This window comes from Calidris pugnax, unplaced genomic scaffold (assembly GCF_001431845.1).
Source record: "Calidris pugnax isolate Ruff unplaced genomic scaffold, ASM143184v1 scaffold56, whole genome shotgun sequence".
Lineage (NCBI taxonomy): Eukaryota > Metazoa > Chordata > Aves > Charadriiformes > Scolopacidae > Calidris > Calidris pugnax.
In genome coordinates this window covers 4834944-4858494 of record NW_015090839.1, presented here as the reverse complement: position 1 = coordinate 4858494, position 23551 = coordinate 4834944, and the positions used below count along the sequence as shown (strand labels likewise).

At 40.8% G+C, this 23551-nt stretch overlaps 1 protein-coding gene and 1 long non-coding RNA gene across 4 annotated transcripts in view; both read left to right on the top strand.

The window, feature by feature from the left end:
• The window catches only part of LOC106887976 (G patch domain-containing protein 2-like), a 31800-nt gene extending 28617 nt beyond the window's left edge, over window positions 1-3183 (top strand). For all 3 annotated transcript variants that reach the window (XM_014941844.1, XM_014941847.1, XM_014941846.1), the window contains one exon: window positions 1720-3183. In XM_014941844.1, the coding sequence (XP_014797330.1) occupies window positions 1720-1892 (173 nt within the window). In that variant the 3' untranslated portion in view covers window positions 1893-3183. The remainder of the gene's footprint in view (window positions 1-1719) is intronic.
• Window positions 3184-16468: 13285 nt separating this feature from the next.
• Window positions 16469-23253, top strand: LOC106887889. Its single transcript, XR_001411984.1, has 2 exons — window positions 16469-16622; window positions 21790-23253. It is a non-coding gene; the product is annotated as an uncharacterized LOC106887889 (long non-coding RNA).
• The last annotated feature ends 298 nt before the right edge of the window (window positions 23254-23551 follow it).

Sequence of the window (23551 nt, the reverse complement as noted above, 5' to 3'; positions counted from 1 at the left end):
CTTCTCTTTGTCAGAGTAGGCTACAGTATAGATGGCTGTGAAATAAATGGTGAACAATTGTTCAGCCTTACATTGATGTTTTTAATGTTTAGGTGGTCCAGTCCCTTATATATGTAGTGGTGCACATGGTAACTGGCATCCTGGTCAGGTATTACAGTAAGTCTGGGGGTAAAAATCTGCATAAATAGGCTTTTGAATACATGCCTCAGAATGTATTTACACTTAGCTTGTGAAAAATAATAATTTCTAAAAAGTGCCAGTTAGTAGCCTCTGAAACTGCTCGTCAGAGAACAGCCTGATGAGTAGTAGCGATTTGGTGAATTTTCCCTCTCCTGTTTCTTGCTAATGCATTCCCTCTTTGTCATGGTGTGATGGTACCCAGCAGCAAGAAGTCTGTTTCAGTCCTTTGATTTTTTTTTTATTTTTATGAGCAAAGATGGAGAGCCGGAGTGGGGAGGCTGCTAGGAAGGGGCCCACAGTGTAGTATTGGTGGTGATTATTAGTTTAAGTACTTTGACTTACTTTTTTTTTTTTTTCATGTTTCATATTACCTTCAAATGGAGGAAGTTGATGAGCTAGAAGTAAAATATGCAATGTAGTGTTATCAGCTGTGGTGTTGTGGTTGTATGGGAATGACTCACTGTTGTGGATGTAAAGAGGCAGGATTGTCTACTGAGTGTGAAACCTCAAGCATCAAACCAGCTTTTTATTTAAACTTCAAAGTAGTCAGTCCTCTAGTTGAGGCTTGTTATGGCCTCTTTATCCTTCATCCACTACAGAGCAGCAGATGCAACTTGTAGTAAAAACACACAAACAGCTATTATCTGTTGCTAGAATACAATGAAAACGAGATGTGTTTCATACTAAAGCAGTTACTTGTTCAAAAAAATTCTGGTTGCCCCAAAGACTCCTGTGGTAATTACTCCTGCCCTGTTCTGCTTGTGAGGATCAAGTGATTCAGGATACTGAGAATGGGAGTAAACTCTTTTATCTCTAGGTTTCTGAGAATCCTACTGGATTTTCCTACTGGAAATTTGGGTGACCGATGAGTTGAGCTATGGATCTGCAAATCTCTCTTGCTAATTGTAACCTGTCCCATTTTGAAGCAGTGGTTGCACTGAAAAAATGAGAATGGATTCCAACCTAGTTTAGCAAGTAGCTTCTTGTTATAATCTGCTGATTCACCATATTGGGTATATGTGGAGGTTCATGGTACTGCGTTTACTGGATAAGGAGGAGATGTATATTCTCCTCTTTAACTGAGCTTTGCAACCTGAAATTTGTCAAGCCTTCAGAGACTTCGAAATTCTCAGATACAGGATTAATTGCATCATTGTGAAGAGATCAAGTTATTTTCAGTTGAGTGATTATGAATTGATTCAGTTTCATAACAGGACAGCTAAAGCTTTTGATTTTCCACAGAAACTTTGACTAAGAGGACTAGGTAGTCGACTAGGAACCCTGAGTTCTAAATGTGAGACTCATTAGGGCAAAGGTGTTAATGCTATCAAGAACCTGTATTTCAAAGGAATTTGGCAGGGAAACTTGTGGGAACTCAGGAAATAACACATTCATATAAGAAATTATATATATGAGGTGTTTGTCATGAAGTCACTTGTTCTAACTTTTTTTTTAATTACCCTTTCCTACTCTCTTCCTCTGTTCCCCCTTTCCTACTCTCTTCCTCTGTTCCCCCTTTCTTGCAATTTTATATTCCAGCAACTTTATCTGTCCACATGGATGCAGCAGAGTCAGAGCTACCAGCAACACCGTCCCTGAGATCGCAGAACTCTGAGTGGACTGGGAAAACACCAGCAGCCGAGAAAGCCACTATTGCTGCCTCCAGTAACTTTTTTAAAATGCCACCAGAGAAGAGCCCTGGATACAGCTAAAAGGAAGCATTGCAACTGTAAAAGCTTGCTGGATTTTGGAATTGTTTGACTTTGGTGTGTGTCTTCACCAAATATCTTGTTTGGCAGTAGTGATCTCTTCAGTATTGGTGCGTGACGCGTGCCATCATCCAGACTGATCTGCGTGCCCCACATACCTAAATCATGTTTGTGAATCTATGTTTAAAAAAAGGTAATCAGTGTTGGGACCGCAGTGGCTTTTAAAAATGTTCTTGCTATTCCTGTATTTATTATGCATTCATCTCTTTCCCTGATGCCAGCTCATATGTGCTGGGTCATGTACAGATTCTTTTGGGTTTTCAGATCTTTATTCACCCCCAGACATGTTGCTTGTTTGTACGTTTGGCATTTTTTGGGTGAAAGTCCCATTGCCACTCTGGGAGGCAAGTCTCCCCCTGCTTTCTTCCAGGCCGGGAGGATTTCTTGGCTGGGGAATGAGGAGGGACTGCAAACAAGTTGAAATGTGGAACCTGAATTCTGTATTAGTAGGATGTTTTCAGGCCATGTACTAATGGACTGTAATCATGTTGCTTTTGGCAAAGCAAATACAGTGCTTGTCCATTCAGAAATTGCCATTGGCTCACTGGCAGCATGTACCTTCTCCCTTGCTCTGAATGTCTATAGTCTTGCTTGTGTATTGCATGTTCTTTCTTAAATCTCCTACCAGATAAGGATTTGGGAGAACTACTTGGACATTAAATGTGCAAGCTGGAGTCCTGCAAAGGAACTTGGGCCCTTGTATATCCTTGGAGTATGGTAGAGGATATACAAAACTTCAATTTCTCCATGTATAAATTAAAAAATGACTGCTAGCATTTCTAAATGACACTTGCCGTTGAAGTTAACATGCCATTGAACAAAAAAAGCCATTTAAAGTATCACCTGAGTTCAGAGCATTCTGGGTATTGATCAGACCACTTCTGCCGCATGTTTTCCCTCACTTCAAAAAATGTTGTCTGCCGTATCTACCGGAGGTGTCTCCACCTACTGATGATTGTACTTTACTCTGCAGCGTACACAAAAGAGATTCTCTTCATAGCATTTTGACTTGGTCACCCATTACCTTCTGTGTTGCAGAATATATGGATAGTGATTTCTTCCCTCTATTTTTTTGAATTCTTGATCACACTCCACTTACTTTTCTTGAATTTGTCTGCCTGGAGATTATTCTGGGCAACATTTTTAGAATATACACCTGGATAGCATCTGTCAAAGAGCAGGTGGTCTCGTGGCTTCTAAAGTCCATTAAAAATAGGAAATTTGTGTATGCATAGAACTGTTTGCTTTCCTTACCGTGTGCAGCTTTCAGACAGGACCATTTAAGCTTGTAAAATTCATTTTGAATGGAGAGGTGCAGTTAGCACTCTAAAGCAGATAACAAAATTTGCATCTTTTTAGTGGTTTTGCAGTGTTCTACCCTACTTTATAAATCAAATAGCTGAGGGACAGATTTGATTGTGAGGCTATAAAGGAGTGATTTATATTTAACTCTGTATTAAAATGTTAAATGGTCATAACATACACAAAACAAAAATTGAATGACTCACTAAATCATGATTGACAAATACAGTTATACTACAGACACACTGTCCGTGTCTGATCCTCTAATACCTGCTTACTCTTGGAGAGAGATCCAAATTGGATTTATATTTCGCAGCCCAAGCAAACTGTCAGATCTGTCATTGTAAATCCCTCTCAAAACATTTTTTTTTTTTTTTTGTGGTGGTACATTTTAGAACTAATTGGAACAAGGAAAGCCTTTTTACCTTGCTGAAGCAGTACAGAGGTCAGTTTGGATTACAGGACAAGCTGTAAGGGTTATGTGAAGAGAGGAGTGTTCCTGTTTATAAGCAGTCATTGGATTGTCTCATTTTGTCATTATTTTGAGCAGTGGTGCTTAAGAGATAGCACAGGCAGTCTCAGTGCTGGAGGGCTTAACCTAGAACATAGAAAGAGAAGGTAAACCTGAAGAGTAGTAGCTTGACTATCTAGTATTCTTGAACACAGTGAGGGGGAAAGGTGGTCCCATTCTCTTGACAACCTGCAGCTAAATTTGAAGGTAGGAAACCTCGTAACCAAACTTTCAGGCTGTTTCAGTGGCAGGGATTATTTTCATAAAAAAAGTATTTGTGCCAACTGAGTGCTTTTCATCTCATGAAGGATCCTCCACAGCCTCTCTTGGTTTGAATTTATTCAACAGACTTACTCAGATTACTGATTACAGCTAAAGTTTTGGCCTTTGTGTTCCTCTTTTAAAAAACAATTCTGATATATCTTGCTACATTCTGAGTATCCTTCAGAGTAGTTCTGTTTCTGCTGGGGTGTCGGGATGGTCTTAAAACTTTCATAAGAGAGGTGTTGGGGAATCAACAGCCTTCATCTTGCTCATTGCAGGGGGCAGTTGCCAGATTTCATATGATTTTTCCTGGGGGACAGGGAAGGATAATTTATCAGATTTTCCTATTGAGGTCAGTAGCACTGTTCATCTGGTTAAGCCCTTACTTAGGTTGTAAGCTCCTAAGAGGTCTTCCTTGCCTTTAGAGGTTGAATGTACCTGTGGGAGTACTGAAGAGTAACTGTGGCAGGCCTTGTCTTGGTAAGCCATACTTCCTGCCATGCAACTTTCTGGAAGTGCCAAGAGACTCAAGTTCTTGCAGCTGCCCTGTCTTTCCTGTTTCTAGGTTAGAATCCGTTTGCAGGTCAGTCAGACTCAACCAAATTTGATTCTCCTGAGATAGTAGACAAGCTAAATGAATCATATAACTTGTTACTTCAGGGTATTTATCAAAATCTGTCTTCAGACTTCAGTAGCTTGATACAGATTTGAATATCTGCAGCATTCTTAGATGAATGAACAAGCTGCGTTGGTTTGTCTCTTTTCCCCTAAGGCAGGTGCCTTATAACTCACACTGTACTCGCACAGTCCTCACAGTGAAGGACACAGCGCTTCAGGTGTGGATTGCTTGAGTAGAATGGAATAATAATGTGCCTTGATTTGGTAGCTGTGTTTCTACTAAGGTGGTCCAGTATGTGATTATTGCTTCAAAGATACTCAAGTCATATTTCACTCCTTGTCCACCAGGGCTTCCCAGTCTTTTTCCAGGTTTGTCCTCTCTCCTTGTCATTGCGGGAGACTTCAATTTCCTAGACATCAACCGGGAATGCCATACAACTGTGACAAGCAAGTCTGGGAAATTCCTGAAGTATGTTGAAGATAATTTCTTGTCACGAGTACTCGGTGAGCCAACTAGGAAAGATGCTCTGCTAGACTTGTTGTTTGTGAATCGAGAAGGACTTGTGGGAGATGTGATGGTAGATGGCTTGGCCACAGGGATCACACTGAACTCAGTTGAGTTTAAAATTCTTGATGTAATGAGAAAGTTGCTACTCTGGATTAAGAGAGCTAACTTTTAGCTACTCAGCGGGCTAATTAGCAGTGTCCCTAGGGAATCTGCTTTTGAGGGCTTAGGGGCCCATGAGTGCTGGTCAGTTTTTAAGAACCGCCTTTTAACAGGATGTGAGCAGGCAATCCCTTTGTGTTGAAAGTCAAGCAGGTGGCACGGAAGACCAGTTTGGCTGAACAGGGAACTCCTCTTGGAACTCAAGAGGAAAAAGAAATTGTATGTTCTCTGGAAGCAAAGTCAGGTTTTGCAGGAAGATTACAGAGCTGTGGTTCGCATATGCAGGAAGAAGACCCAAAAGGCCAAAGCTTAATTAGAGTTGAAACTGGCTGGTGTTGTGTCAGACAACAGAAAAGGTGTTTTGAAGTACATTAATAGCAAGAGGAAATCTAAGGAAAGCATTGGACCAATACTTGTTGAAGATGCTCACCTGACAAATCAGGATGAAGAAAAAGCGGAGGCATTCAGTGGGTTTTTTTGCCTCAGTCTCTAATACTACTGACAGACCTTGGGCTGCCCAGTCCTCTGAATTGGAGGACCATAACTGCAGGAACAGTGAATTTCCATTTGTGGACACTGAAATTGTAAGTTGAATGTTCCTAAGTCCATGAAGATTTGTCCCAGTGCACTGAAGGAGCTAATGGATGTTACATCAGGACCCCTCTCGATCATCTACCAAAGGTCTTGGGAGTCCTAGGAGGTCTCTGCTGACTTGAAGCTGGCCAGTGTTATTCCATTTTACAAGAAGGGCATGAGGGAAGTCCCAAGAAACTACAGACCTGTTTAGACTAATCTCAGTACCTGGAAAACTTACAGAAAAGGTCGTACTGGGTGCTGCTGAAAGGCATTTAAAGGACAATGCAATCATCAGGCACAGTCAACATGGGGTCACAAAGGAAATTTCTGTTTAACTAATTTGATACCCTTCTATGATAAGGTCATCTGCCTTGGGGATGAAGGGTGGATGTAGTTTTTCTGGACTTTAGTAAGGTTTTTGATACTGTCCCTCACAGCATCCTTCTGGACAAGTTGTCCAACTGTGAGATAAGCAGGTACACAGTGTGCTGGCTGAAGAACTGGCAGCACTCCAGGGGTTGTCGTGAATGGGGGTACATCTGGCTGGCAACTGGTCATCAGCAGGGTTCAATTCTAGGGACAGTCCCGTTGAATGTTTGTATCAATGATTTGGATACAGGAGTTAAATGCACCGTTAGCCAGTTTGCTGATGATACTGAACTGGGAGGTGCTGTTGACCCTCTCAGAGGACAAGAGGCCTTGCAGAGGGATCTAGATAGGCTGGAGCATTAATGGGATGAAATTTAACAAGAACAAATGCTGGATTCTGCACCTGGGATGGAGTAATGCTGGACACAAGTATAAATTTGGAGAGGAGTGGCTGGAGATCAACCCTGCAGAAAGGGATCTGAGGGGCTAGTTGACAGTAGGCTCAATATGAGTCAGCAGTGAGCCCTGGCAGCCAAGAGAGCAACCCACATCCTGGGGGGCATCAAACCCAGTACAACCAGCCAGTCAAAAGAGGCGATTATCTCACTGTATTTAGTGTTGGTGAGGCCTCACCTTTAATATTGTGTGCAGTTCTGGGCCCCACAACTTAGAAAGGATCTTAAGATACTTGAATGTGTCCAGAGGAGGGCAACAAGGCTGGTGAAAGGTCTGGAAAGAATGTCCTATGGGGAGTGGCTAAGGAGTTGGGGTTTGTCTAGTTTGGAGAAAAGGAGGCTGAGGGGTGACCGCATTGCTCTCTACAGCTTCCTGAGAAGGAGGAGGGGAGAGGGAAGTGCATCAGCACGTTTCTCCCTGGTATCCAGTGGTTCAAAACTGTGTCAGGGGAGGTTCAGAGTTGGACAGTGTCCTTAATATATTTTAACTTTTGCTCAGCCCTGAAGTAGTCAGGCTGTAGGACTATTCTATTCTGTTCATTACCTTCATGAAGCTTCTGTCTTTTCATTCCTCCAATCTGTCAAGGTCCCTCTGGGTGGTACCCCCACCCTCCAGCATATCAGTGGCTCCGCTCCCTAACATGCCATTATTTTTGACCTTGTTGAGAGTATGTTCTGTCTGTTTCTACCAGTTCACTAATGATCACTGAACAGTATCCCAGTACTGTCTTCTGAGGCGTGCTCTTCATAATTGGCCATCACACAGATTTCAAACCATTGATCATTATTCTTTGGGCCTGACAGTTCAGCCAGTTTCTCACTGACCTTTCTTACTGGGTGGCATCCAGTCCGTAGTTCCCCCATTTGGTCAGAAGGATGCTATGAGAGACTACAATCGAAAGGCTTACTGAAGTCAGTGCAAACAGCATCCACTGCCCTCTGCATATCCACAGAGCCTGTCATTTCATCATAAAAGTCAGTCAGGTTCATAGGCATGGCCTTGTTTAATCTGGCTGCCTGTTCATAGTCACCTTGTTCGCAGGTTGCCTGGAAGTGGCTTCCAGAACTTGCTCCATAAGGCTACAAGAGGCCAAGGTTGGGCTGAGTAGCCTGCCATTTCCCAGATCCTCCTTCCTGCCTTTTTAGAAAGGTGAGATGATATGTACCCCTTTCTGTCACTGGGGACCTCATGTAATTGCCACAATTTTTCATAGGTGACAGAATCAGTCTTAAAATGACATCCTTTTGCAAACAGGACTTTATTTATGTATTTATTTATGTACAGGGAGAAGATGGACATTCAGTGAAAGAAATTGAGAGCTGGGAGGAGCACATTTAATAGTTGCTCTTTGCACATTTCCAGAAGTTCCAGTGAACTCTAGTGAGGTTTAATGCCCAGTTTGGCAGGTACTAGAGAACTATGACTTGAAAGAATGTAATTTCTGGCCTGATGGATTTATGAACTTAAGGTAAGGTACAGTAAAGAGTAAAGAAAGCAACAAAACAGTAGCTGGAGAGAAACTCGTAAGAGGCTGGGACTAGTGCTATTGAATGATAGATTAGCTTCATGATTGTGGTGTGCAGAGGTGTGTCTTGCCAGTGTTCCTGAATAATGACATTGAGATAGTTAGTGCTGTCCTTCGAACTGTAGAAGCTCATGCTGTTACTTTGGGGATGTTGCAGAGACCTGCTCAGCGGGCAGAGGATGAGGAAGGGGAACAAGAAGGGTGATTGAGTGCCTCTTATTGTAACCCCTTCTGCACTGTAGAAAGAAGATGCTACATAAAACAATGTGTGTGCCTGGATATCGAAAAGCAATTATGTAAAGTGGATAAGAACTGTGCTTTGTTATCTTAAATAACAGTTTTGTAACCAGAGAACGTTTCAGTGATGCAAAAGTAAAAGACGCTACCAGTTATTTGTTCAGGAAATAGAAGACTATCAAAGGAGGACAAACTTCTGTTCTCATTGTGATACTGCATTACTGTGTCTATCCCCTGCATTCTGTTCCAGTTTGTATTTTGTGCTTGAGACATCCTGCTTTTGTAACATCAAATATGGGGGAAAATACAGCAATGCTTCTTAAGGGATAAAGCATAAGGGGCCACTTGCTATACAGAAGGCATGACAAGATTATCTTGGGCCGTTAACTTTTACCCAGTACAAGGATTGAACTCAGCATAGAGAACATAATGTCTTAATTATACCAAAGCATCTTGTTCTTAAGAAAGTAAACTGTGCCATAGGCAAGTGCAGGGAGACTAAACTGTCACCAGCACTTGGGGACGGGTGCATGGCTGGCCCTCCGTCAGGTGACATACAGACATATGTTGTGGAGTGAGAGGGAACCTTCAATATCCTTCTCAACTTTAATGTGGGTAAAATGCCTTCCTAACTGCAAACCTGGCTGTTAGTGTGACTCCAGTGAGTTGACAAAGATGTGTTAACTGGCCTACCAGGAACAGAGAATTCTTGTACCGACTCAGATAATTGGTAAAGGGGAAAATGGACTGGCACAGCCTGTTATATCAGAGAAAGATGCAAAACATATATAACTGCAGACAATAATCAGAAAAACTATTGCTGAGCCCTGCATGCATGACCTAGGGTATTCATTGTCTTAAAGCAGAGCTGCCAGTATTATGAGGATGATCAGGGTTTTGCAGAGCTGCCCTCTTTTCCGTGTAACCTCTGAAGGAAGTGGGATGAACAGCATAAGAACGGCCGCACTGGGTCAGACCAAAGGTCTGTCTGGCTTGGTAGTCTGTCCTTCACAGTGGCCAGGTTTGGATGCCTAGGGGGGTACTGCAAGGTCAAATTAGTTATATAGTGGTGTCTTCCTTTTATCTTCTCTTAGCCCAGTGTCCTGTCTCAAAAAGATTTGCAAACTCTTTCGTCAAGGCTGGAAAAAATTTTTGTGAACCTTTGGCTATAGTATTTATTTTTAGAAGAACATGTAGTCTGACTTGAAAAATATCGACTAAAGATTAGCTCATCTTTCTTGGTAGTCAGTTTTCTTACTCATTGCTCTCTTTATAAGGAAATTGCATCTTCTCTTGGAATAGTTTTTTCAGAATACCAACATCCTGACATTGTTTCTTGCTATGCTTTTTTTTCAGCAGGGTTGAAAAGTCTTATTTTTCCTCTATAATTAGGCTTCTTTCTCATGTAAAACTACCTTTACCCAGTCAACAAGTCTTATGGAAACCACTAACTAATGACTTATCCATATAAGTAATTTTTCATGAGCTTCACACTGTAAAACTTGTAATTTAACCTTTAATTATGGCCCATGAGATCCCCAGTATTTCACATCCATCTGCATTCAGTTTTGGTGTCTACTCTTATTCTTTACAGAAGGAGGAACACTTGTTTACCTCTAGCTATTAAGGCTTTATGTACTGACATAGTCAAACATCATGCTGGCCCTTGCTGCCCAAACAGTTCTGTAACACTACCATAAAAGTGATATTAAAGCAGTTGAGTCTAAAGTTCTTACCATTGTTTTTCAATGTACAAGATCCTAGACAGTAAGAATAATCTTAATTTTTTTTTTAATTCCAAAATGTATTGCATTCCTTTAGCAGTGTTACAGTGCAGTTCTGGACTGACAGTTTTTATAATTTGGAATAGTTAGGAGCTGAGTCTGTTTAGTTTTATCAGAAGAGGACTGGAGGTGTCTTGCCTGTGTGGTAGAAAGTCCTTTATGGAAATAGTCGGTAATAAAGCATCTCTTCTCTTGTGCAGATAGGCTTAAAAATGAACTTGAAGCTAAAGCCATATGAATTCAAGTTAGAAATAGGTTATGAGCTTTTACCAGTGAAGACAGATTAACCATTGGAACAAAGTACTGTGGGAAGCAGTTGCTTCTGTGTATCTTCAGGCTTCAATTTGAAGACAGTAATTTTATGGAAGGAATGTTGTAGCCAAATATTAGCCATTGAAATAAACACAGAGGCACCCAAAAGACATTGAATGGTCAATTTTATAGTGAAGGTCAGTCTATGCAAAATGATAGTTGCTTCTGGTTTAGAACAAAAGACTTTTTATGATACAGTATAGATATCTGTTGCAAAATGGGAAATGTTTTGGCAAATGTAGGGAAAAGTCACGGTGGTGGAACTTTTGTGATGTTACCAAAAAATTGTAATGAAATTGCATAGAAAGGTGAGGTGAGAAAACATTTATCTACACCAAATGAAGGAGCATTTCTGCACATGGGTTTATTTGTAGTAGTATAATGACACATGAGCATGCAATCTTAAGCATGATCACTGTGTTTTCACTATGATCACTGAGTTGAAGAGCATCCTTGGTGAGGATTCCCCCTTTCTGGCTGTACTGGCAGATGGAGTTCTGCTGGCTTGGGGTATTGTCCACTGTGTATGTGCTCTGCTTCAGCAGCTCTGTCTCAGTTCTTTCACTCAGCTGTGTGAAGTGCCTGCACATTGCAATGAAATCAGAAAAAAAGAGGGAGATCATTAGTGGGCTTATTACCTCAATATGATACTTGCCAAAAAGTATGCAATGTCTTTCTTAATCACTGTAGCAGTTGCTTCTGCTTTTCTCTCTCATGGCGCACAAGGAAGATGCCAGCTTGTAGGAGTGCCCTTTTGGTAGCCTGTAGCCTTCACTATCACACTGAAGAAGCAGATGGTAGGTTTCTCCAAGTGGAAGGGCTCTTCTGCACTCATCTGAGAGAAGATGGAGCGACTGGAGGAAGCCATTTTCTGGTATTGTGTTCTCTAACATTAGGGAGCAATGGTTTCTACAGCTTTTCCAGCTTTAAAATACATGTACCTTTGTACAGCTGTACCTTTTTTTCCAAATGAATGTAAAATTCCAGTGATGGAATAGTGCTACATTTGAATTATTGCTTCAGATCTCAAGTCCTGGACATAGTGTTTATGTCCTACATTAGCATTTGGTTTTGTTGCCCAGATTGGTGTATGTGAGACCTCATTGCTGGAAGTTCTTGTGAGAATGCCATGATCTGAGACTGGTCTTACCTGACTGGAGCCCCTGGGCATTGCTGAAGCCATTGCATTTTCTCTCAAATTTGGCAACACCAGACAGTTGCCAAAGCCACCATCAGTTCCATTCTGGCTTCCTCCTCCTTCCCAGGCAGCTTACCTAGAGAGGGTTCACAAACAGGTCTACTCAAATTCTTTTTGGACATGCATTGTGGTCATAAGATGTAACTGTTTGATAGGGATTGGATTCTGGGTTCCTAGGACTCTGTTTTGGGGGTAACATGTAAATAAGAAGATTCTTTCTTGTATTCCTCTGTCTTAAACATGATGTATATTCTCTGAACGAGGCTCTTGCAGAGTCTTTGTTCTGATTTTAGAAACTGGAAATAAATCAATATATACAAAGTAAGTGTTTTATCTGATATAAAGGTGAACTGAGTGGAGAGTGGGAGAAGAGAGGCTTCACTGGCATCTAACTAGATTTACAGTATTGGAACGTTCATCAATCCGCATGCTTCCTTGACTATTTCCTTAACTGTAAACTGTAACCTGTAGGTCTATAAGGAGTTATTATGTTTTTCTTCCTTTGAATTGCAAACTTGAGTGAAGGATTTGAGGTGATTTATCATGTCCATTCTTTGGTTTTTTTGCAAGGATTTTGTTTATTTCCCAGTTTGTCATGACGTTTTCTCTAGACAGGTGAGATGCTCCCTGTTTGGAATTTGAAACAATTCCAAACTCTCTTGACTAGCCTTTTACTTCCAAGTCACTGCTTCAGATCTGCCCAGTCCCAGAAGGGATTTAATTTAAATGAGTGGGTCAGTCTCAATTGTTTAATGGATATCCATTCGTTTTGCCAATGCTAACATCCTTTTAAGATAGATTGGCATCATTCTTTTTTACCATGATAGCAGCGGCTGCAAAGATCAAATAAGCAGTGGACTTTGATTTTTCTTTTGCATATATTTGTGTCCCAGTATTGATAGCTACGCACATTTGTGGAAGGAACAAAACAGGACTCCCTCTATATAACTATTCCAAGGAATTAATTATAAAAAAAATAGACCCCAAATTGATTGAATGCTTTTAACAAAAAGATCAAGATCCTCTGGAAATTGCTTCAGGTTCTCAACACTACATTGTGGGGAGGGAGGGTGTCCAATTTTTAAAAGTGATGATTTTCCTCTCTCATCTGCAAGCTGCACCTGTGAGAACTGGGAAGTGTTCCTGGTGCAATGTGCTGATTTTTTTTTGGGAGGAAGGAGAAAAGAGCTTTTAACAATAGATTCTCTTATGGGAATTGCCCAGATTTGGCTAATGTGACCAACTGTGGCTAACAGTCAAAAATGTCAGATATCTTAAAACTCATAATGAGCCGGTCCAGTCGTCCACCTACTTGCATTTTTTTTTCTGAGGAATGAAGCATTTAATTTGATAATTGGAGGCATTTCTACATATATATATATATATATATAAAAAAAAAAAAGCTGAATGGTTCTTGTGTACACGTCCTTAATTTTACACCCAAGGGCTGAGAATTTTCAGTTCAGTTTGAATAGCTGGTGGTAAATTCAGTAGCAGGGCTGACTGTGGTGGCTTTTACCTATTTTGATGTTTTTCAGACCATGCTTGCTTCATGCTTTTCCAGCTCAGAGAATCAACTGAACCTACAAATGAGTGCAAGTAGACTTGCTACGTACTAATGGAGGATTTCTCACATCTAAACAAAGGCTATTTCAAATCTGGGAGTACAAGATTTGTTCCCTCCTGGTGTAAAGCAATTTTCCAGTAAGAGCAGATACTTGATAATATTTCTGTAATGAAACATAATATAGAGTTTCAAAATGCTAAATGACATTAATTTTTATTCATTTCTAGTAGGGGAACAACAGGGAGTTATCTAAAGGTAAGAACAAGAGCAAATCTTTGTCAGGAGTTGCTGCCATCAGGCAGATGAAACACATGGATTTTGTAAAACACACTTTTAAAATTGCACCCAGTTGGAGAAATCTTACTTTGAGAAGTGTCATAGGTTCTTCCTCACAGAGTGCCTGCAGGGGCAGCGATGACAAACCAGTGGTTCTGCTGAAGTAATGCCAGTGCTGACACTGATGTTTTTCTAGTAATTTTGACATGAGCCTCCTGAGAGTTTCACCAGGGTTGCTGCAGGATGTTTCTTCATCCTGCTTCACCACACAATTTGCAAGTGCTTGGACTCACCCAGCCCCCCACCATAGGGAAACATGCGTTCCCATTTTGAGAAATCCAGAGCTGAAGACACTCTTAATGCAGTGTTGTATGGTGAATGAAAGAAGTCCTGTGTTTTCTTTCCTGGCTGTCCAGTGTCACCATGAAAGGAACCTATACAAAGAAGAGCAGCAAGGGGAGCTTTTGTGAGCCTTTTATCCCTTGTCAGTCCTTCAAGTGCAGTGGAGACAGCAAGGAGCAGGAATGAGGGGTGCAGGGTCTGATTTCCAGGAGGGGAGAGAAGGGACCATGAGGTGTGGCCGTTGCCCTGCACTCAAGCAGTGCAGAGGCTACCACTAGACTGCCCTGAAGCAGGTGGCATTTGTCACCCTCCTGAGTCTGCAGGACTCTAAGCAACAGGTTTCCTGTGTTTACATATGTATTTAGATGTTTAAACAAGTACCTTCCTTAACACGCCCCTCCTCACCCCCTTTACCCCCAGCAATAAAGAAAGCAAACTGGAAAATTTGTGCTCCCATGACAAAGAAGGCTACAATTTGAGTGGCCAGTGTTGCTGTAATCAGTGGCCTTCTGTGTGCACAGTACAATGCAGGTAAGCAGTTGCATCATTTGTTGTTGGGTTTGAGGGTCATGGGTCCCGTCTTTTCTCCCCCCTTCTCTTCACATGGGGTTCTGCCTCATGAGGTCAGTGTAGGAGGGTTGAGGTTCTCTGAATGACAGCGGCTTGGGTTTGGGGTTCTTTTCCCCCTCATTTAGACTGACTTCAAGCTTTATTTACTGCGCAGCATCCAGACTCCACTCTGAAGAGGGAACAAGTAATTTCCTTGTTAGTGTCTTCAGGGTACCTCCTGCAGCTTAGAATGTTAATGAATGTATTTATGTGCTGAGAATTTGGATGTTATTGTCGCCCTTATTTTATCGATGGGGAGTTTAAGTCAGAATGACTGAAGTAAAAACTAGGAATTGTCTCTGAATTTGAGGGGCCCAAGATGAAAAACCCGTGTACTGGCAATTTGCAGTGGCTTCCTTTGTAGTCTTTGCAGGTTCAAATCACATTTCCTACAGATCCATAGCAGCATAGCTCAGAGTTTCTGCAAATACAGCCACAGCTACTGATGTGATGAGGTGAGGAGCACTGGTCCTCATTGCTGAAGTCTCTCTCTGGCTTCTCAAATACCAGAGAGCTGGCAACAGGCGGGCATCTCTCCAGGGCTGCTGCTCAATTGCTTTCATTGCAAGAGCTTTGCCTTGACAGTTTCCTGCTTTGCCTTTTCTGTCTTTAACAGCAGATGGGTCAGACCCAATTTCCTTCAGTTCCCGGCCCTCACCTCTCCAGAGGTGTGTGTTCTGTGCTTTGTATGAAGCTGGAGTCTCATAGGAAATAAACTGTGATCATTTAATTTGGCATTCTTGTAGCATGTATGCACAGAAGGACAAATCAGGATGGCAATTCATTTGTTCACTTTTGACTATTTTTATCTGTAACCAAATGTGTGTGTGTATATATATATATATTATTTATTTTTTAAGCTAGGAATTTTTGGTATGTATTCACTTTGCATTGGGGTTTCCTTATACAGTATTTTAATGCCCCAAAATATGCTTTGTCTCTGGAAATATGTATCATTTCTGGACTTCAAAGGAACTGAAACTGGAAGAGCAGCCCAAATGCATAGTATCACAGAGGATCTGCTATGAAATACCTTGTCTACTACAACTCTAGAAAGAGCAATAGGTAGGTCAAAACTTGCTTCTGAGCAGTTGCACTTTATATGCTTTTACCAGAGTATCATAGAACCGTATGACTACTGACTCATGTCATGCATCAATACTTCAAGTGCTGCCCTCTGATTCTCTTCCCTAAACTCTAAAGTAATGACTGTCCAGTGCAGAAAACCTGGCTGTTACTTAACAAATGATAGGCTGCCTGTTAATGCCCAATTCAGCAGAGTGTTAAAATATCAGAAATCTGTGTGTATATTTTGGGAAGAGTGCCCTTGGTCAGAGATCCTCTTTGGAACCAGAATCAATCATGTGACTAAGCTGTATCAGAAAGAAAGGGGAAAGATATGAAGAATGAACAGTACTAACTTCTGTCTTTATTATCCTGTGCTTTGTTCTGTTCTCTCCATTCACTCTCAGGTCTAGAGAATCTTCTTGAGAAATTAGTGTTTGGGTTTTTGCCTTTTTTTTTTAAAAAAAAAAAAAAAAAAAAGTATTAAATGGGTTGCAAAATAATTTCTGAATAGGGGGCAAATACCACGCAATTCTTCCCAAGAGCAATCTTGCAGATATTTGCTACACTTGTACAGAAGTAATGGTAGGACATGTGTCATATCACAGCGTGATCACATCTTCACTTATGCAAAGAGTTATTTTAAAGTTAATACAAAACCAGATCCTATAAAGGCTAAGAAATAGTTATTCCTCTGAGCCATTTATGTGTGTGTGAGCTCTTAAAAGAAATGGGAGCATAATGGTATATTAGTGAAGAATGTGAGCAAAACTTCCCTGAGAAGCTTTTGATTTGTGCTGCCTACTAGTTAAGAAGCTGATGGGATTTGGTGAGTGATTGGCCAGAATCTTACAGGAAGGTAATACTGGAACAGAGTTTTAATTTGCTTGAATTTCTCTGTAGGCAAGCCAGTTTACACCTGGGACCACCATGTTCAAGGGACATCAAGAGGAAACGAAAGCCAGCTGCAGCCTCCATGTCCAGCCCAGCATCAGGTAATTTGTGTGTCAGCATTTCCAAAGTTGTGTCCCTCTTGAGCAAAGTGCTAGAGTGACATTAGTCAAAAATAGCATTACCTTGATTTGAAACTAATGAAATGTGTTTGAGAGAGAGTATCATGTGTTTTTGCATAGCATCAAAAGCTGCCTACTAAACAAATCTTTGACGCTGCCGCTATGGTAAGTTAATATAATTTACAGTGCTTCGCTGTACAGTGGGTAATAATCTGTTTCTTCATAAGGTGTTATTTCCACCATTCCTAAATTATGGAATACATGGTAATAAGGAGGTGATAAGTGTACACAGTGTGTTCCTTCATTGTTGATCTGACACTAGCTGATGTCTAGAAACACCCTGAAAAAGGGTATACCAGAGCCACTTTTACACAAGTAGAAATCTGGCAATTTTTGTATCATCACTGGGTGAGACTAGCTATTCCCTGAGAGTTGGCTTACTCTTGTGTATGAAAATAGTCACTTTTTTCTTTTTCTTGCTCTGGGGATGTAGTGATTAAAATGCTGGTTTATTTTCACGTGGCATATTTCTGGAAAGTGATTTATTACTCACTGGAATCTGAAGAAGTTTTAAGCTGCAGAACACAGGGATTTAGTAGACTTTCTGGCCTCTCACTCTACCCCCTCTTGAAATATTTTGCCTACTATCAAGCAACCGATGTTCTTCCAACTAGTTTATTAAAAAACTATTGTTGTAATCCAGTAATGAGGTGGTGGATAAGGTCATGGGGAAAAATGGTGATGGGAAAACAGTGGGGAAGGCTAAAGGAACTGATGATGAATAGGAGGAGGGAAATTTGGATGTCTTCCTTAGGCTGGGTAAAATAATGAAGCAGGGAAGAAAGTTATGCTAGCTCTCCAGGCCACAGGTCTAGATTACAGACTATCTGAAAAGTTGTGTATTAAAAAAAAGAAGATAAAAGAACATTAAATTGGCAAAAGTGCTTAGCAAAAATGTCATGTGTTATTGACTATTTATTTAGAATATTCTTGCCTGGCTTTTGAGTAATACATGCCAGGGCATTCAAACTTCTGTAGTGAAAGGGTTAGTAAAATTGTATATACGTAGCCAGAGAATTTTAGTTCTGGGATACTAGGTTGTCTTGGTATGAGTGCTAGTGTCTCACTGTCCCCTGTTACCTGTCCATTTATTTATTGTTCAGAGTATATTCTGTACTGCATTGCTGGTCACTTTCTATAGGGAGAGCTTCTATTTCTCTGCCTATGTTTCAAAATAGGCAAATTGTATAGTAAACATTTTTTGAAGAGTTGAATCTGCATCTGGAGTGGAACTCAGCACTGGAAAATAGCATAGAGGTTTGAAAGGTTGGTTTTTGGAGGGAGATGAGGGAGAGAAAGTATGTATTACAAAATAAGGAAGGAGAGTATAGTTACTGGAATCTGGACAGGATGCTTGTGCTGATCATCAAGAGAAAAGTGCTGCAAAGGTCTTCAATGGTCAGAAATGGTAAAGACCTCTTCCTTAGGCCCAGTTTAGAAATATGCCCAGCAAAGTTAACACCTATGGACAGGGTTTGCTATAATACTGACTAGCAGAAAGAAAATTTGTGATTGGGTAACTGAAGCTGTGCCCTAGCTGGCTTTCTACAGCAGCTTCCTAATTGCAGCTGGAGCACAACCTGGGTATGTAACTTGGAAACTTCTGAAATCTGGGTATTATATCTCTCAAAGGTGATCTGACTTTGGAATTACTAATGCCTAAAGAAACACGTAGGGTTACTCTGCAGTAATGTAGAATTAACTGAAGACTCTTATGCTTTTTAGACATTGATGAGATAGATACAGATTTTTCTCCCTTGCCATGCATCTACTTGCCCCTAGATAAATGTCTTATACTGGTGTTCTCCTGTACCTTAGGAATCATGACAGCCTCATTTTCTCACTACAGAGGCTTTTTATGTTTGTGTTGTTTTATTTTTTCTGCAAAAGATGAAACACAGGTGACTCAGAATTCAGGCCCATGCCTGTCACTGCAGGTACGCAGGGTGCGGGATTTCTTCACCTTTAAATAGCTCCTTAGCTGAGTCCAACTGCTCTCGTCTCACTTGTTGACCAGGTCCTGCTTCAGTGATCTCCTTTTTTGCAACCCGAGTGCCCCATGGAGGTGAAGGACACAGCCTGAGCTGGCTCCATCAGTCAGCAGAACAAATGGGCTTGCTCTGCCGAACATCGGGCCATCTCGGATTCCACCTCTTTTATAGAGATGAGTGATGAAGAGGGGCTCGTTCCGCTTTGCCGCTGTATTAATACACATCAGGGGCCAGCTCCCGGCACTAAATCACGCTACTGCATACATCTGTTATCGGACTCCTCACCAGTGTGATGAACAAGACTGCAGATAGAGGCTTCCTCATGTCATTCTTTATAGGATTTTCCTAAAAGAATAAATAGCTCAAATCTCTGCCAACACTCTCCCCTGTCATTGTGATGAATTTAGCTTCTTTCTTAAACATGCAGCTACAAATCTTCCCCTGTCGCCTCACCCCCCACCATCCACAGAAAGTTTTGAGTTGAATTTGGCTGAAATCAGAAGATGCTAATAAAAGGCATATGTGATGTGGATGCTATCTCCCTTCTAGCTGCAGGAATGAGAGAAGTGAGCTAGACATATGTTTATTTGGGAGCCATGCAAACTAAGTTTATTCTGTGTCTTCTCACGTACTTTTATGAATGTGAGTATTCTATGGATTTTGGTAAAACATAATTTGTCAAAGACCCTTTGTATGAACATAAAAACCCATGCATTACTGTAGCAGAAGTGTCTAGATCTCTGTTGTATTGTTATAGCATTAAACTTCTGGTATTAGTCCTGCCCTTTGAGGGTAATTGGCCCAAATACCATAAATGACATAGCTGTTAAAGAATAGCATTTTGGAAAAAGGCCTGTCTCTTGAGAGCAACAAAAAGCAGGTAGAAAATTCAGAACTCATTTGCACTTCAGGAAGTGACTATTACCAAAATTGAGTTGTGAGCAAACTTATGGAAATGTTGAGAGAGATTGAAAAGGAAAGTTAGTGCTTTCTACACTACACAGTTGAGAAGTATGCGAGCCCTAAAGCATGAGGTTTTCAATGGGTAAGAATAAAAGTCTGGCTGGTGTAGTTTGGCAGTAGAATAAGGAAATCTGGAGGAAGTAAGACTGGCTAATCTGGATGAGAGCAGAAGTTCATTCAACTCAGTGACCAACAGTCAGTGCAGAGGGAGGAAGAAAATATGTAGTAATAAATGTTCTTTGAACTTCTGGTGATCCAAGACTTAGGGGCATGGATAGTGTCTTTGTGTTTAGTTACTTTCCGTTGAAGTACAACAGATTTGGAATAATGTCCTCAGTGGCACAGTAGAACTTGTCTGAGAAATACTGTATAAAATGTTATTCATGGTAGTTATGAAGATGAAGTGATGAAGACTGTCATGTCTGTCTTCTCTTTGTCAGAGTAGGCTACAGTATAGATGGCTGTGAAATAAATGGTGAACAATTGTTCAGCCTTACATTGATGTTTTTAATGTTTAGGTGGTCCAGTCCCTTATATATGTAGTGGTGCACATGGTAACTGGCATCCTGGTCAGGTATTACAGTAAGTCTGGGGGTAAAAATCTGCATAAATAGGCTTTTGAATACATGCCTCAGAATGTATTTACACTTAGCTTGTGAAAAATAATAATTTCTAAAAAGTGCCAGTTAGTAGCCTCTGAAACTGCTCGTCAGAGAACAGCCTGATGAGTAGTAGCGATTTGGTGAATTTTCCCTCTCCTGTTTCTTGCTAATGCATTCCCTCTTTGTCATGGTGTGATGGTACCCAGCAGCAAGAAGTCTGTTTCAGTCCTTTGATTTTTTTTTTATTTTTATGAGCAAAGATGGAGAGCCGGAGTGGGGAGGCTGCTAGGAAGGGGCCCACAGTGTAGTATTGGTGGTGATTATTAGTTTAAGTACTTTGACTTACTTTTTTTTTTTTTTCATGTTTCATATTACCTTCAAATGGAGGAAGTTGATGAGCTAGAAGTAAAATATGCAATGTAGTGTTATCAGCTGTGGTGTTGTGGTTGTATGGGAATGACTCACTGTTGTGGATGTAAAGAGGCAGGATTGTCTACTGAGTGTGAAACCTCAAGCATCAAACCAGCTTTTTATTTAAACTTCAAAGTAGTCAGTCCTCTAGTTGAGGCTTGTTATGGCCTCTTTATCCTTCATCCACTACAGAGCAGCAGATGCAACTTGTAGTAAAAACACACAAACAGCTATTATCTGTTGCTAGAATACAATGAAAACGAGATGTGTTTCATACTAAAGCAGTTACTTGTTCAAAAAAATTCTGGTTGCCCCAAAGACTCCTGTGGTAATTACTCCTGCCCTGTTCTGCTTGTGAGGATCAAGTGATTCAGGATACTGAGAATGGGAGTAAACTCTTTTATCTCTAGGTTTCTGAGAATCCTACTGGATTTTCCTACTGGAAATTTGGGTGACCGATGAGTTGAGCTATGGATCTGCAAATCTCTCTTGCTAATTGTAACCTGTCCCATTTTGAAGCAGTGGTTGCACTGAAAAAATGAGAATGGATTCCAACCTAGTTTAGCAAGTAGCTTCTTGTTATAATCTGCTGATTCACCATATTGGATATTCATGGTACTGCGTTTACTGGGTAAGGAGGAGATGTATATTCTCCTCTTTAACTGAGCTTTGCAACCTGAAATTTGTCAAGCCTTCAGAGACTTCGAAATTCTCAGATACAGGATTAATTGCATCATTGTGAAGAGATCAAGTTATTTTCAGTTGAGTGATTATGAATTGATTCAGTTTCATAACAGGACAGCTAAAGCTTTTGATTTTCCACAGAAACTTTGACTAAGAGGACTAGGTAGTCGACTAGGAACCCTGAGTTCTAAATGTGAGACTCATTAAGGCAAAGGTGTTAATGCTATCAAGAACCTGTATTTCAAAGGAATTTGGCAGGGAAACTTGTGGGAACTCAGGAAATAACACATTCATATAAGAAATTATATATATGAGGTGTTTGTCATGAAGTCACTTGTTCTAACTTTTTTTTTAATTACCCTTTCCTACTCTCTTCCTCTGTTCCCCCTTTCCTACTCTCTTCCTCTGTTCCCCCTTTCTTGCAATTTTATATTCCAGCAACTTTATCTGTCCACATGGATGCAGCAGAGTCAGAGCTACCAGCAACACCGTCCCTGAGATCGCAGAACTCTGAGTGGACTGGGAAAACACCAGCAGCCGAGAAAGCCACTATTGCTGCCTCCAGTAACTTTTTTAAAATGCCACCAGAGAAGAGCCCTGGATACAGCTAAAAGGAAGCATTGCAACTGTAAAAGCTTGCTGGATTTTGGAATTGTTTGACTTTGGTGTGTGTCTTCACCAAATATCTTGTTTGGCAGTAGTGATCTCTTCAGTATTGGTGCGTGACGCGTGCCATCATCCAGACTGATCTGCGTGCCCCACATACCTAAATCATGTTTGTGAATCTATGTTTAAAAAAAGGTAATCAGTGTTGGGACCGCAGTGGCTTTTAAAAATGTTCTTGCTATTCCTGTATTTATTATGCATTCATCTCTTTCCCTGATGCCAGCTCATATGTGCTGGGTCATGTACAGATTCTTTTGGGTTTTCAGATCTTTATTCACCCCCAGACATGTTGCTTGTTTGTACGTTTGGCATTTTTTGGGTGAAAGTCCCATTGCCACTCTGGGAGGCAAGTCTCCCCCTGCTTTCTTCCAGGCCGGGAGGATTTCTTGGCTGGGGAATGAGGAGGGACTGCAAACAAGTTGAAATGTGGAACCTGAATTCTGTATTAGTAGGATGTTTTCAGGCCATGTACTAATGGACTGTAATCATGTTGCTTTTGGCAAAGCAAATACAGTGCTTGTCCATTCAGAAATTGCCATTGGCTCACTGGCAGCATGTACCTTCTCCCTTGCTCTGAATGTCTATAGTCTTGCTTGTGTATTGCATGTTCTTTCTTAAATCTCCTACCAGATAAGGATTTGGGAGAACTACTTGGACATTAAATGTGCAAGCTGGAGTCCTGCAAAGGAACTTGGGCCCTTGTATATCCTTGGAGTATGGTAGAGGATATACAAAACTTCAATTTCTCCATGTATAAATTAAAAAATGACTGCTAGCATTTCTAAATGACACTTGCCGTTGAAGTTAACATGCCATTGAACAAAAAAAGCCATTTAAAGTATCACCTGAGTTCAGAGCATTCTGGGTATTGATCAGACCACTTCTGCCGCATGTTTTCCCTCACTTCAAAAAATGTTGTCTGCCGTATCTACCGGAGGTGTCTCCACCTACTGATGATTGTACTTTACTCTGCAGCGTACACAAAAGAGATTCTCTTCATAGCATTTTGACTTGGTCACCCATTACCTTCTGTGTTGCAGAATATATGGATAGTGATTTCTTCCCTCTATTTTTTTGAATTCTTGATCACACTCCACTTACTTTTCTTGAATTTGTCTGCCTGGAGATTATTCTGGGCAACATTTTTAGAATATACACCTGGATAGCATCTGTCAAAGAGCAGGTGGTCTCGTGGCTTCTAAAGTCCATTAAAAATAGGAAATTTGTGTATGCATAGAACTGTTTGCTTTCCTTACCGTGTGCAGCTTTCAGACAGGACCATTTAAGCTTGTAAAATTCATTTTGAATGGAGAGGTGCAGTTAGCACTCTAAAGCAGATAACAAAATTTGCATCTTTTTAGTGGTTTTGCAGTGTTCTACCCTACTTTATAAATCAAATAGCTGAGGGACAGATTTGATTGTGAGGCTATAAAGGAGTGATTTATATTTAACTCTGTATTAAAATGTTAAATGGTCATAACATACACAAAACAAAAATTGAATGACTCACTAAATCATGATTGACAAATACAGT